This window comes from Cottoperca gobio, chromosome 5, assembly GCF_900634415.1.
Source record: "Cottoperca gobio chromosome 5, fCotGob3.1, whole genome shotgun sequence".
Taxonomy (NCBI): Eukaryota; Metazoa; Chordata; class Actinopteri; order Perciformes; family Bovichtidae; genus Cottoperca; species Cottoperca gobio.
The window spans coordinates 20,795,928-20,809,988 of record NC_041359.1 but is presented as its reverse complement, the minus strand read 5'-3'; the positions used below and the strand labels follow the sequence as shown (position 1 = coordinate 20,809,988).

The window sequence follows — 14,061 nt, the reverse complement described above, 5'->3', positions numbered from 1 at the left end:
TTATACTTCTCGACTACATTTGTTGTACTTTTTATGTACTTCTACTCGTGAAATTATGAACATGGGACATTAACTTGTGATGGAGTTTTATTGTGTGGTAGTGCTACTTCTACCCAAGAAAAATCTCTCAATACTTTCTCAACCAGAAGAGGAGAGGTTAAAGGTTAAAGGGACAAAGCTGCAAAGTTGACATTTTTTGTGCATTATATCTGACCTTTTATATCTGACCTTTTATATCTGACCTTTTTTCACGTGGGATGAGGAGGCTATAACACATCATGCTAACAGTTTTAAATGATTGTCGATATCTTTTCTTGCTGCTGGTTGAACGGCCCTATCTCCCCATAACAGAGTAACACCCAAAAACACAGATAAGGGCCAACAATGAAAAGTAGGGTGGTTTCATTTTGCTGTTGCTATATGTACATTTCTTATTTTCTCGTGGACTGTTCATGTCTTGATTTTGTCAATCGTAAATTGTTTCATTTTGTGTGTTTCCATTTTTTATATTTGTTGTGCCCTCCATCCTCCTCACCAGGTTTTTTTTTTTACTGTAAAAAAAATTAACAGCATGCTCAAATATAGCTGGTTAAAATAAGTTAATGAATTAAAGTAATTGCTTGGATTAGGGAGCTCAAGCTCATATCCAACTCTGCTCCGACAGAAAGGATAACTGGAGCATTATTCCTGCTCTACCTGACATGGAGGATACTCTTAGAGAAAGCGTGGGAATATAACAAAATAGATCACATTTGTACTGATCTTATTTAAACTAATGAGTTAACAGCCTGAAATGATCCTTTAACTTAATAATATGGTACTTGGAACAGAGCTGCCCGTCTTTAAAAACACATGCAGTAGGTTGGGTCACATATAACTACCCCCAGGGATGTTTGACGATATCACTCAATTATAAGAATTAACACGGTTACACCTTTAAATGCCCCCTCCCTTCGGAGGAAGCTTTACTATCTGCGATTGCGCGTCAGCTCTCATTGGCTGTCGGTGATAATAATTCAACAAGAGGACCGGAGTGAGTCTGGAGGGCACAGGGCAGCATGTGTACAGCTACTTAGTCATGATTAGCTGTCCCAAACGGTTTACCCGCTTTATTTCATTTCTCCGGAGACATTAAACCTCGTTTTCGGGGAAGTCGTACACAATGTTTTTGTGTCGCGCGGGGAGGCTGTCTGCAGCGGCTCTGGATCACGCTTACAAGTCAACGGGTTCGTTTCTATTGCAAGTCAAAGCAAACAGACTGAGGAACTTCACTTTGACATTACGCAAGGGTTACACGTTTCACCGGTGTTTCTGTGTGCCCGCCGAGGGTGTCGGTGCAACTCTTGAGCAGCTGGGGAAACAACAACAACAACAACAACAACCGGACCGGCAACGTGTCCGGAACCGAGGATCATCGTGTGCTTTAGACTGGGGACACTTGGATCGGGTAGCTACTATAGCCGTGAACCTTTCCAAACGCGTGCAAAGTAAAGGCGGCAATGTAGATATTATCACGCAGTCTGTCGTGCAAGCAAACAGGCGCTACAGCAGTAGAGGACAGCCGGTGGGTAATGGTTTGTTTACAGGTTACTGGGGTGTTTCCAGTCGACTCTGCTCTACTGGGACAATGCACACCAGAGCTTTATCCACGAAGAAGAGCAGCCCCGAGCAGACCGCTAACAACAAAGAGGTAATTTAACCTATTCAACTCAAGTGTGTATCTAACCCCAGTGACAAGTTAATAAGAGCGAACAGGTCCCGGTCTGTGTCCACACAATGTTCAACTGGTGGGGGAACCCCCTATGTGTCCCAGAGGTTCCCGGATTGAACTCTAAACCATGAAATATGCAAAAGCCTGCCCGCCCTGCCTGCCTGCCTGCCTGGGCCTCTTCAGTGACAGTCATCCTGTAAGCATGCAGGCGTGTTATACAACACCGCATGACGTGCACAACTGTGAGGGCTGTCTACATGTGCAGTGAATTCACAGATGTTCATGCATAATTGATCCGTCTTCACAACTTAAATCTGAAGTAGCAGAAGGGTTATTTATAGAGTTGAGAGAGCACATGCTGACTCACTGTTCAACAGGCTTACAGACTCCTGACTGAAAGAAATGGACAGGAAACTAATTCTTTAAAAAAAAAATATATATATAAATATAGAGTCATAGTAAGAATGAGTTTCTTTGTCCAAGCCTATTTAATGTGAATAACGTGTACATTAATTAAGTGAGCACTTTGGCATGTACTCTTTTGTGTGAGTTGACACCAGTGAAAGAGCAGTAGATAGAAATGTAGGTCATCTTGACCTACAATGAGCGGTTCTTAAAGAGGCACAACAAACACCACTAGGCCTATACTGTACACTCTTCAGTGTTATGCAAGGTTTGAGTTTGAAGCACACACTGCATTATATTATCATCATGTTAGATAATTACACAGGACTAACAGACTACACACATGCACGCAGCCGTGAGAGTCTGTCCTAAAGCACAGTGTTGTTTTGAGCTAAAGGCTAACACCAGCATGCTAACACACTCATAGTGACAATGCTAACATGCTAACGTTTAGCAGGTCTTATGTTTGCCATGTTCACCAGTAGCATGCTAACATGTGTTGATTAGCATAACAAGTACTGATGAGGCTGATGGGAATTAGCGCTGTAGAGATGTGATTACAAACAAATATAGGACATTGGAAAATGTTGACCCGATGATGGAGCTAGAAGAAAGGTCAGGGAGTAACCAAAGTAACGAAAGGGACGCCAAATCTTTTTTTATTCCATACATGCATTCTTCTCCCTTGACAAAACCCGACGCCTACATAACCCACAATGCAACTCAACCACTCACAGTTTGCTCGGAGATTCAGGTGTGTTATAAGAGTAGCAGCTAGTGTAGTGTCGAGCCACTAACCTCGGGCTACACAGGTCTGGTTAGCTCACTTCTTTCTAACTCCACACCCCAGGATTCTTTACATTTTCAAACTCGTAGTCTTTTGCCCCGACCGGCAAAGTTCCCTTTTTAATGAGACAATAAATAAGACAATTGTGTTGCAGGATGCTGCAGTAGGTGACTGTTTAGTTCAGTTTGAATGTTCATCTTATCAAGACCAAACACTTAGCTTCTGCTTGAGCCTCTGACAGGAGGGATTCACCACTTCACCATTTCTGTGTGTGTGTGTGTGTGTGTGTGTGTGTGTGTGTGTGTGTGTGTGTGTGTGTGTGTGTGTGTGTGTGTGTGTGTGCTTGCATGTCACTGTGACTTGGCATGTGTTTTCATGCCTCTGAAAAGCTGTTATCAGACACAGCAGTTCCACTGTTCCCCCTCCTATACACCCTCCCTGGCACAACTCCCTTTGGCTGCTCGCTCACATGACCCTCCCACACTGCTGCCTGCCTTTACTTTTAGCTTGGTCTGACTCGCCTCTGAAAGGCAAAGGCCTGCACCCTCGCCCACTCTGGCCTTTCTATTGTCCATTGTTGGCAGGGCAGGGATTACGTCACTGAGACTGGCTTCATCCAGGGGGCTCGGGACAAAATTTAGCAAGACAAATTGCCGCAAAGTCTTCTTCTTGATTAATTGTCTGACTCAGGTTAGGTCAGGTTCACATTACTCTTGTGGAGCGATATTAAATGCATCATTTTAGTTTGTCAAGGGGAAGAGGATGTACGACATAAGGTAATTTCTATTTTTAACAAAGGAAGTTACTGTAAACATTTGTTGTTCAGTCCCAATTCTCAGAAACAGTCCGATTACTGATCTAAACACTAAATATGTGACATTCGCAAACATCTCGAAGACTATTACACCAGTGGGAGGTGGTGATGGTCTGGTGGTACGCCTTTCAAACCGAAGGCTGTGAGTTCAATACCAGGCTGCCACCAGTGTACCCCTGAGCAAGGTACTTAACCCTGAGTTGCTCCAGGGAGACTGTCCCTGTACTTAGTTCACTGTAAGTCGCTCTGGATAAGAGCGTCTGCTAAATGACCTGTAATGTAATGTAATGTAATGTGGGATGCTTTCATGTTTCAAAGCAGATAAATAAGCATCATTGAGTTGCTGTACAAATTGTAGCTACAGAACTTTGCACATTTCAGTACAGTGCTTTATCCCTGTAGTTTAATATAAAGTGTATTACATACAAAACTTTCTTTATTTGAGTTGCATGCTTGTAATGTTTCCAGTTGATTATTTTTCCATTTGTGTAAAACATAAAGTTACTATTTTATTCTTTATTATTGCCATAGCTGCTAGATGAATTATCAGGAAAGGTACGCTCGTGCACACATTTCCCATCGGCCTGCATTTTGTCCTCACTGTTCAAGTTGACCTTGACTTGATACTACTAGGTCGTCCTCAGACGGGCCCGATGGTCTATTATTATAATAATAACAACTTGCCTGTTAAAAGAGGTCATTGCAGTATTCTTTGTACCTAGTAAGTTGTCTCAGCAAAGTCAATATTTGATCTAATAATAGATAAATATAGGCTGGAGCTACTTCCCGTTTTCTCATGGAAGGATTATGCTTCCTGTCTGCAGAAAATATATTTGAATAACTCTGCTTCAGACGGAACCACTGGACACGATGCCCTCCTGTCAGCGGCTCTTTTTACGGTTTCAATTTCATTTTAACAGCCCTCCATAATCAAAAAGGAAAAAAATAGTAGGCAATAAAGCCAAAATTAATCCCCCCCCCCCCCCAGTATCCTTAATCATAATTGAATCCTATAATTAACCCCGAAAGGGCTCAGTAACAGATATATTGTTGTAATTGCTTTTCCGCAGCAGCATGATCAGGCGACTGGATGACCTCGAGCACCAACAGTTTTGTGTCCGTAGCACTGGGCACAAATTGAACGCAGACTCTTGGTCTTATACTTGTTCAAATATTTCCTCATACTTTCATCTTCACACAAGGCTATGGTTGGACTCTCTGTGGGTTGACATGTTCAAGAATGCTGCATCTCTTTGCGATTCAGTATTGTTCTTTTAACTCCCACTGTATTCTGTTTCCATAATCTGTAGTTTATTATCTTCATTATGACCATATGTACACAAATGTCCTTTAGCTCTTTGGGGTCCTAATACCGAATACATTCAACATTCCTGAAATGAACAAACTTTTAAAGTTAAGCTTGTATTTGGTATATAGTCACAGCCACATATTAAATGACATGGTTCAAAGAGGTTTTATAGCAGTTAGCTGCCAAAACAGGAAGCGCTCGTAGCCTGGGAAAATGTAGATTGCTGTTTTTAAAACAGGATTTACCACACGCGATGTCAGGACACTGACTAAATGAGTTCCTGAAAAATCTGAATACTGAATACTCAATGTTGTTACTCAAATGAAATGTTCCCTTATTTTGAATTGTAAAGAGTTTGGACAATTCTAGTCTTTAATTTCGATCTTACACTATTCTACCGCCTGCACACGTTCTGCTGCATTAAGCGTGACGACTGTTGTAAACTGCAGCCCTTGAGTCTTGGAGGATTATGTTTATTTAACATAATGTATGGTCAACACACTGCAGGCTTTCTCTCTTTAAAAAAAAAAAAAAAAAAGAATCCCTGCTTCCCTAGCTGCTCAGTGAGTCGCGTCCACACCATCAATGCTCCGTTGCAGTCTGTTGTCTTATTGTTGTTGAGTGTGTTGTAGTTCACTAATGGGGTTTGACTGCCAGCACGCACAGTGGAGTGACCTGCCTGCTCCCTGCTACATGTCAGACGGTTGTATTGTGTCTGGGGCTTGTTCATCTCGGAGAGTGGTGTGTCTGGAGGTCACGCGCACTGAGTAATGTTTGTGTTTGTGCACGTATGAGAGGCTCTTTGTGCGCGCGTTTGTAAGAGAGTGACTGACTTCTGTCCGCGTGAGTGTGTGAAAGGGTAAATGATAATGTGAACAACCTAAACCATGCAGCAGCAGTCTGTTTAATCAGCTGACTCAGCTGCACGACGAATAGAGGAAGCTCGTAAAAGTCCAGGCTTTGTTTGAGCTACTTGTATGACCTCAACTTTGAACTATATGACACACAAACACTTTTTTTCCTTCTACATTTTGATGACTCATGCATTTCTGTACAGTCCAACCTGTGATTAGCTCAGTTTGAACTAAATGTTTCCAACGTACGTCTTTGTTTAGAGATTCTGCAGAATATTGAGGAAATTCTGGACTTTATTATTTTTATTTTTTATTAAAACGTTGCAATTTGGTCATTTATTTAGATACATTGTGCGTCTTTTGTCGAGGCAAGAGTAACAAATAGAGATCAGGCTTCTGTCACACCAACACCTAACAAACATTATCAACTCGTGTCAAGTGGATATTTATTTATTTATTTATAACATTTATTTAACCAGGATATGGCCTCATTGAGATTAAAAATCTCTTTTTCAAGAGTGTCCTTATAATACATTATAAAATGTATGGTTGTTTAAGCCTTTCTTCTTTGCGTTTGAATCCAAAATGGAAGTGACACCTCCACCTTGAAGCTCGTCACTTCTGTAGTTTGAGGGAGCTTTTGGAATACTAACATGAAAAGTTGCTTCCTGTTGCACCAGGGATGGATTCTCAATTCATCCTTCTGTTTTAATTTGTCCTGATCGCTCCCTCCCAACTCGGCTCTCTTCTTTTGTCCAGGCCGAGCTGAGTTTAAAGGAGGCCTCTACAACTTCGTCATCTACAGACAAGGCCCCGGGGGAGCCGGAGCCAGAGGGAGGAAAACCAAACAAGACGCAGCAGCTAAAGAAAGTCTTCAAGGAGTATGGAGCGGTGGGAGTTTCCTTTCACATCGGGATCTCCCTCATGTCCCTGGGAATGTTCTACCTACTTGTATCCAGGTGACAAAACATGAGATTATTGCTTTTTCTACATGTTGGGGACCAGAGGACACATATCGTAGGTCCTGGATTGAGTTTTATCATTTATTCCTATTTAAATGTTTATAAAGTGAAAAAATTAATCAACTCCACTCTAAAAAGCCAAAACACACCTGAACCCTATCTGGTCCTATTTTCTCGTTTTGTAACAGTATCTCTTACCCTGTTGATTGTCTAAAAAATATAAATGATTTGTTGTAAAGTCCCGATATTACAAGTGTGGATACAATTTGACAGAAAGACAAAATACACTATATTCCCCCGACAATCAAAGAGTAAGAGCATATTTCTACATGCACTGTTTCTCAGCAGGAGAATCATAAAGATACTCTTTTTACTGATGACAAACCATAATGATTCACATTGATCATACACAGCAGACAGCTGAAGGCAACATATTCTGAGGGACATATCTGGGGAAATGTAGCAAATCACTATCTGAAGTCAAAGAAAACAATAAAAAGTCAAATGCAACATATTCTAACTCTGGAATGCATCAAAGATCACTTTGCTGATCTCATCTAGCGGTGTGAGAACATCCGAGTGTAACATTTCCTGTAAAGATGTGCACAGGAAATTACTGGCAGCTTTTTCACTTGGAGGAATGCAAAGTGTCCGGTGCAAATGGGCAGAAAATGGAACCTGTTATGAGTAAAAGCAAAGTCCGGGCTCTTGAACATTTCCATTCAGTCAGCCACATTATGCCGGCCCTGCTGTTGTGAAAACGCTCCTATTGGTCGAGTCAGACACGGACACTAAACTAATGTTGAATAAAACATGAGCTCATTTTCTCATCAGCATTCTTCTAGACTTGAAACTTTACAACAACACATGCAGAATAAAAAAAAAAAGGAAATTGACACTTAACGATGGAAAGCTTTGGGGGTTTGGGGGGGCTTTGGGGGGGGTGGTGGAACTAAAACATATGATTGCTTGAAGCTTCACTGCGTTATTGAAGCCCTAAAAGTGTCAGTTTGCAGCTTCCATTGAAAAGGACTTGTAGCCTGTTGCTTTGTTGCTCGCAGTGTGAACATGGCCTTACGCATTTTGTATTCTATTGCTGGTGACAGACAATGAAAAGTTAAAGCAGAACAGCAAAACCTTAGTTTTGATAAGAGTATCATTCCAGACAATTTACCAAGACGTATTGCAGCCCTCGTCAGTCTGTCTGGCCACATGCCAGCGGTTTGAGTTCCAGAGAGATTTGGCAGAGATTATCTGACAGCTTACACGTTTCCTCATATAGCTGATAATGACCGTTGAACTGAAAACCGACACCGACTGTAACAACCATTGAGCATTATCACTGCGAGGCCACACAGCCCAGACATGTGGCCTGCTAATGCAGCGCTGTGTGCTGGGTAAACAGTTGTCAGGGTGCAGATGGATTCTTATATTTAGCCGACTAAAGTTTTCCGAGTGCAACAGAGCTGTTAATGTGTGTGATGTGTTTATTGAAGCAGCTCTAAGAATTGTTAACACATTCTTTGCATACTTATTTCCCCGGATAGCTCAGATGAAAATGCCACAACTCTACAAAACTGTTTAACAAAAGGCAGCGATACATGTCGCTTGTTATAACGCTTCTTTTAGATTTGTGTAATTTCATGCACTTTCAGATTGCAGTGCTTCTTGTGCTCATGTCATCAGGTTAAAGGGTTCAAAAGGCTGCAAGATAAACTATTATACAACATTCCTTATTGAACACAGCTCCCTCTGGTGGAGATACATGTGATTTTAACTTCTAACCACTTAAGCAGAACCTAAAAAGGGACTTGTTTACTAGGGCCGTCTTCGACTAAAGAAAATCTTAGTCGACTAACAAACAATTTCTTCGGCCAATAATTGATTAGTTTATTTAATCGACAGTCGAGTTTCTCCACAAAGAACGACGCAAAAGCTGCACTTTTAAAACTTGTGTTTATCAGAGATGTGCTCAAAAGTTTCTTGGAAATAAGTCATTCAGCATGAAAAAGAATACAACATGTTCGAGGGGGCAGACGTAGAGTGGATTTTATATTGGATCTCTGGAAATGCTTGAGGATGCAACCGGCATGAAGCACAAGTTGAGTGGTAACAAAGAGAAGCTGTTATTGCAGCGTGAGGCTTTTAGGAATCTATCTTCAAGCACCTGCAAGTTTAAATGTTGATTTTGTCTTTGAGATGTTTTGATGTTTGTTTTATGGACTGTACTAATGCAGATAATGGCCCATAGAGTTACCTTATTGTTGAGGAGTTGCATGATGTTGCTGAATGTAGTCTATTATTATTATTATTATTATTATTATTATTATTATTATTATTATTATTATTATTATTATTATTATTATTATTATTATATGTATTACTGTTGTGTTTATATTCTGTATGTGTTGGATTTTTATTTAAAATTTAGTTTAAAAATATATTTGCTTTTATTTATTAACTTTATTTTATTAATTTAGTTTAAAACATTTTTATGAAAGATATTCCTTTTTTCATATTACTGTATTTCTTTGTTTGTAATAATTAAGGGGTAGAGTTGAGGTCAATATAATCATATACCTGATACCAGATCTCACACACACACACACACACACACACCTCTCTAACCAGTTCTGTGTGTCATTCGTCTCTTCAGTGGGGTCGATATGGCGGCCGTGCTGTGCAAAGTGGGCTTCAGCGAGACGGTTGTTCGGTCTAAAATGGCAGCAGGGACGAGCATGTTCGTCTTGGCCTACGCCATCCACAAGCTTTTCGCTCCGGTTCGCATCAGCATCACTCTGGTGTCCGTGCCTCTCATCGTGCGCTACTTCAGAAAGACTGGTCTCTTTAAACCACCCACACCTGCACCCTGATGACCCTTCTCTACTCCTCTGCTGCCTCATTAAGCGACAAACATCCTGACAGATAATAGCCATAATTAAAATGCCTGTATATATCCTTACTCATTTGCTTTCATCTAGAAATGCCTCATCTTTTCTCAGTCATTGTGAATTCAGGTGAAACATTTCTGTCATTAGTTCCAGTTGCAGAAGGAATTGAAAGTGTTCAATTCTGTTAATGTAAATTAAAAGTGTGAAGTGTATCAGCTCTCTGAAAAACAAGTGTATTTGGAGTCATGTCTCAATGTGTGTGTGTGTGTGTGTGCGTGTGCATTCCAAAAACATGAAAATGGCTGAAAAAGCTAAAATATTTATTTACAATCAGGAGGTACGAACAGGGATTTAAGGCTGTTTTAGTGCGCGGGGTTTGTCTCTTAATGCTGTGAAGGTTCCCCGTGGAGACAGGTGGAGAAAGCTGCTCTGTCCCCTGTTCGCTGACTTGGCCATGTTCTGGTGTTCTGTGAATCAGCAGAATAATTCAGGTTCTCTGTCTCCTACCTCTATCCTTTTCTCTCCCTGCTCACACTCTCCTACACTGTTTTTATTTTCAGCTGTTGTTTTGCTTCCCTGCCATTTTTTCTCCTCAACACCTCTCCTGGTATCTATTTTCAATCCCTTTGCTGTTCCGCTCCTCCATTTTTCTCTATCTTCTCTCCCTCTTGTTCTTTCACTTTTTGAAAATGCCACTGCCTAAGCAGTAATGTCGAGTACATTAATCTCTGAGCCGATTGTAGTTAATTGCATTTGGATGAAGAATGTTTGTTCATGAAGGTCGTTTTTCTAAATGAATGTATTTAACTATTAAAAGGGAAGCGCTCTTTTAAATTTAGTGCGTTTGTGTTATAAAATACCAACATCTCATAAGTCAATTAAGTTCTATTTGATCATAAGAGTGAATATTGACTATGTTGCTTTGTGTATCCTGGAAGTAAATAGACCCCTGCTTGCTAACGTCATATCAAAGGATGAAATAGAAGCAAAGTGTGGTGTGCGTTAAAAGTGTTTTGTTGTATAATTGTTTATTTTTAATGCAAAGAACCTTTTTCCACAACCAGTTTGATTATATTTAGACGTTTTCCTTTCATTTTAGCTCACATCAAAGCTGCTTTGCACACACATTTTGTGCAGGAAGTTCCATCAGATAGAGAAAGAAAACAGAAAAAACCTTTCTTTCCAGGTTTTCTAATTGATTATGTTTTCGTTGCATGATGAGGTGTCACCTTTAGTTGCACTCCCCCTTCTCTACCACACTGGGGAGCTCTTGAACTACAAATACAGTGCTGCTCTTCCTCCATTACTCTGATACAACCGCCTCGTACAGATCTCATCTCTCATAAGATTGAATATCTTTGTACTCTTAATGTCTTCAAGATGGATAACAGCATTATATCACAAGAAGGAGCATCACTCCTCACACGTCTCACAGATATGATATAGTTAAAAGCTTTCCAAACTTCCTCGGTGTTGTTCAATCTGACAGATTTGTGTCTACAAAGCAACGACAGTACAAATGTTGTGAGATTACTCCAAACATAAAATAATTCACCGATTTGTTTGTCAGACATCCGAATGATACTTCAAGTTAAAACAGATGAAACTACATCATTAAACAAGTTTAAAGAAAGCACGTTTTTGTCATACACTGACCAGTTTTAGTCCTCATAAGAATTAATTATTTCTGGCTGTATGTTATCACAGCAGCCATGATGCTATGTCTCCCCCCCCCCCCCCTCCCGTTCTCCCTCTCTCTATCCTTGATGGTTTGAAGGGCTAGCCACCACAGCAAGCAAACCTCAGCTGGTGTGGGACCTGAAGATCTGCACTGTAGTGAATGTTAGGTGTCTTGAACAAGGTGTGTGTGTGTGTGTGTGTGTGTGTGTGTGTGTCTTGGCCTGGTAAATAATTCAGCCAGGAGAGTTGTATATGGAGAACTAAGAGATTGCATGGTGTTCTGTGCCAGATATCAACCCTGGTTTTTCAGGAATAGGAACTTTGGCAGCACTGTGACACGAAGTGATACTAACCGATCTCACACACACACACGGAAGAAGGAGAAGCCTGGGCCTCATTAGCCATGATGAGGACAGGGAGCTGCCATCGCCTCTCCATCCCCTGCATGTCCCCCATGGCTAGGAACAAATTGGTGACAGCGCTCCCAGCCACTCTGTCGGGCTACCTGCGATGCACTGGGCTCTGTCAGGCTCCTCTCCTTCCACACTGCTGTGCATTTGCGTATTGTGTGTGTGTGTGTGTGTGTGGAGAAAGAGAGACACACATGAGTAAAAGATGAGAGGGAAGATCAGCTCCATGGTCACACTCGTCGTCACCTTTTGCTCGGCCCAGAACTGAGTCATGATACGAGTGAACACTTCATCTGGTTGGCCTCGAGTTTTATGAAGGGCTCCTCCCCCAGCATGAGGGGGGTTCAAGGGGGTTCAAATCCCTGCCTCAGCTCCTGACTTGTGCCTGCTGCCGCTTTCATTAAAGTCAGATACATCGTCAGCGTCACCACTGTCAGAGCAGCACACAGTGAATCCATTATGGCTGCATTTCTGACTCAAGTGTTGGAAGGCATGTTTGTACAGTAATTGCAAAGTGCTGACGCATGCAGTGATACATAAACATGTATGGCAACAGCAGAGATCCACATTTCTCCCACACACAGACCTTAGCCGCACACTCCTTGACTAGCTGCCTGCTTTCCTTGCACCTTCTTTTATTAAATTTCTAATTATTTCTTACCATTTCCTCTCCCATCATTTTCTGCACCAGCTCATTATCTCCCCTTATTACCTTTCCCGCATCGTCTCCCCATCTCCTGACGCGCTCAGTAAACTTTTAGGCCCTCTAGAGTGTCAACGTCTAGACGGAGAAGCACCTATTCCGTCAACCTCGCAAGTTCAGAGACATGCTGTGAATTTCTTTACAGGAAAGGCTGGCGTAAAGTTTCAAGATGCACACAATCACACACACTGCGTACACAAACACACTTATTGTCACACTCTCTTGCATGCTTTCCATCCTCCGTATTCCTTTTTTGTTATTGCTCTAAACCTCTTTTCCTCATGTTTTTTGGCCACTCCTCCTTTACCTTCTCCACTCACTGTCTCGCTGGAGCATCTTTTTCTTTCGCTCTTTTTTTCCTCCCTATCTCTCCTCTCCTGTCTCCGAGTTAAGTTTAGCAGATGCACCTGATGGCAGCATCATCCTGGAGCACCTGTCAGCTGTCTGCCTTCATCATGGCTCCTCTGCTGCCACAGGGGCCACGGGGAAGTAAACCTAGAGACAGTCGCTACTATCAACAGCTGCATCTTATTATTTTAAACACCGGTGCCAGTCAATTTCCACCAGAGATGCACGCATTTATTTATTTATTTATTTTGTGCGCGACGCCTCCTCCTCACTCTCATTGCTCCTCAGGATTCAGAAAGCTCAGCTGTTAAATGTGAGCAATTATAATGGAGCAGAGAGGGAGGCGAGGTTGGAGACGGAGAGGCAGAGAGTTTATCTAGCCTGTGACAGAGAAGAGGAGGCAGCAGGCACAAGTTGTCAAAGTGTTTTTGGCAGTTGTGGATTATGTTTTTGACTGTCTGTTACTGTAACTTAGCTGAATGCCTGTCACTAACAGGCAGCTGGGTGATTCAGTTAATGCAATTCTTCAGAATACCAGATGCAATGTACTGAGACACCTCCGTCCTTTCTCAGTCCCATTAATGCTCCCCTTCTTAGTCAAACTGTGGCCTCCATTTTGTCTTCAGTGGCGTTTTCAAATGGTTACGTTTCCGTCCAAAATTGGCAGGGCAAATTGTGATATCCTAACATTAGCGCTGCAACGATTAATTGATTAATAAATCGTCAAAAAACATAATCATCAACTAATGTGATAGTCCATCGTTAGTTTATTTTCATGGCAGAAAAAGCAGTTTTCAGCCTCTCGGATATGGAGAGTTCCTGTTTTATATCATATTAAACTAAATATCTTTTAGTTTTAGACTGATAAAGACATCACCTTAGACTTTGAGCAACTGGGATGGACTTTTCTTTAAAAGAAAATAATCTTTATTTGCAGCCAAAGCTAACATCACATACAAATGGTCGTTTAGGTGCCATTTATTTCTCACCCAGGCACAGCTTTAATAAATGTTCTCTCTGCAGTTCCTTCTGCTTGATCTTATTCCGGCTCCTTCCTACATGTACTGTACATAGAGCAGGACATTGACATTTAGCAATGGGGATGATGAGATCAGTCTCTTGTTAACAATGAGGATGTATTTGAAATAGCATGGATTTTGTTGTACTGCTGCTGGAAGGTGTGAAGC

The 14,061-nt window shown here is 41.4% G+C and overlaps 1 protein-coding gene and 1 long non-coding RNA gene across 2 annotated transcripts in view; one reads left to right on the top strand and one right to left on the bottom strand.

Moving 5' to 3' along the window:
- The window catches only part of LOC115008699 (uncharacterized), a 51,849-nt gene that overhangs the window by 11,235 nt on the left and 26,553 nt on the right, over positions 1-14,061 (bottom strand). The gene's annotated exons all lie outside the window — the stretch shown is intronic.
- Positions 981-10,592, top strand: fam210b (family with sequence similarity 210 member B). Its single transcript, XM_029432441.1, has 3 exons — positions 981-1,690; positions 6,640-6,839; positions 9,499-10,592. Exons 1-3 carry the CDS (start codon positions 1,163-1,165, stop codon positions 9,713-9,715), a joined length of 945 nt encoding a protein of 314 aa, XP_029288301.1. The 5' UTR covers positions 981-1,162; the 3' UTR covers positions 9,716-10,592.

Excerpts from the sequence above, each read along its gene's own strand:
- fam210b (XM_029432441.1), top strand. The coding sequence starts at position 1,163 with ATGTTTTTGTGTCGCGCGGGGAGGCTGTCTGCAGCGGCTCTGGATCAC. Across the intron at positions 1,691-6,639 it reads AGACCGCTAACAACAAAGAG|GCCGAGCTGAGTTTAAAGGA; the intron begins GTAATTTAACCT and ends TCTTTTGTCCAG. Across the intron at positions 6,840-9,498 it reads TTCTACCTACTTGTATCCAG|TGGGGTCGATATGGCGGCCG; the intron begins GTGACAAAACAT and ends TCGTCTCTTCAG.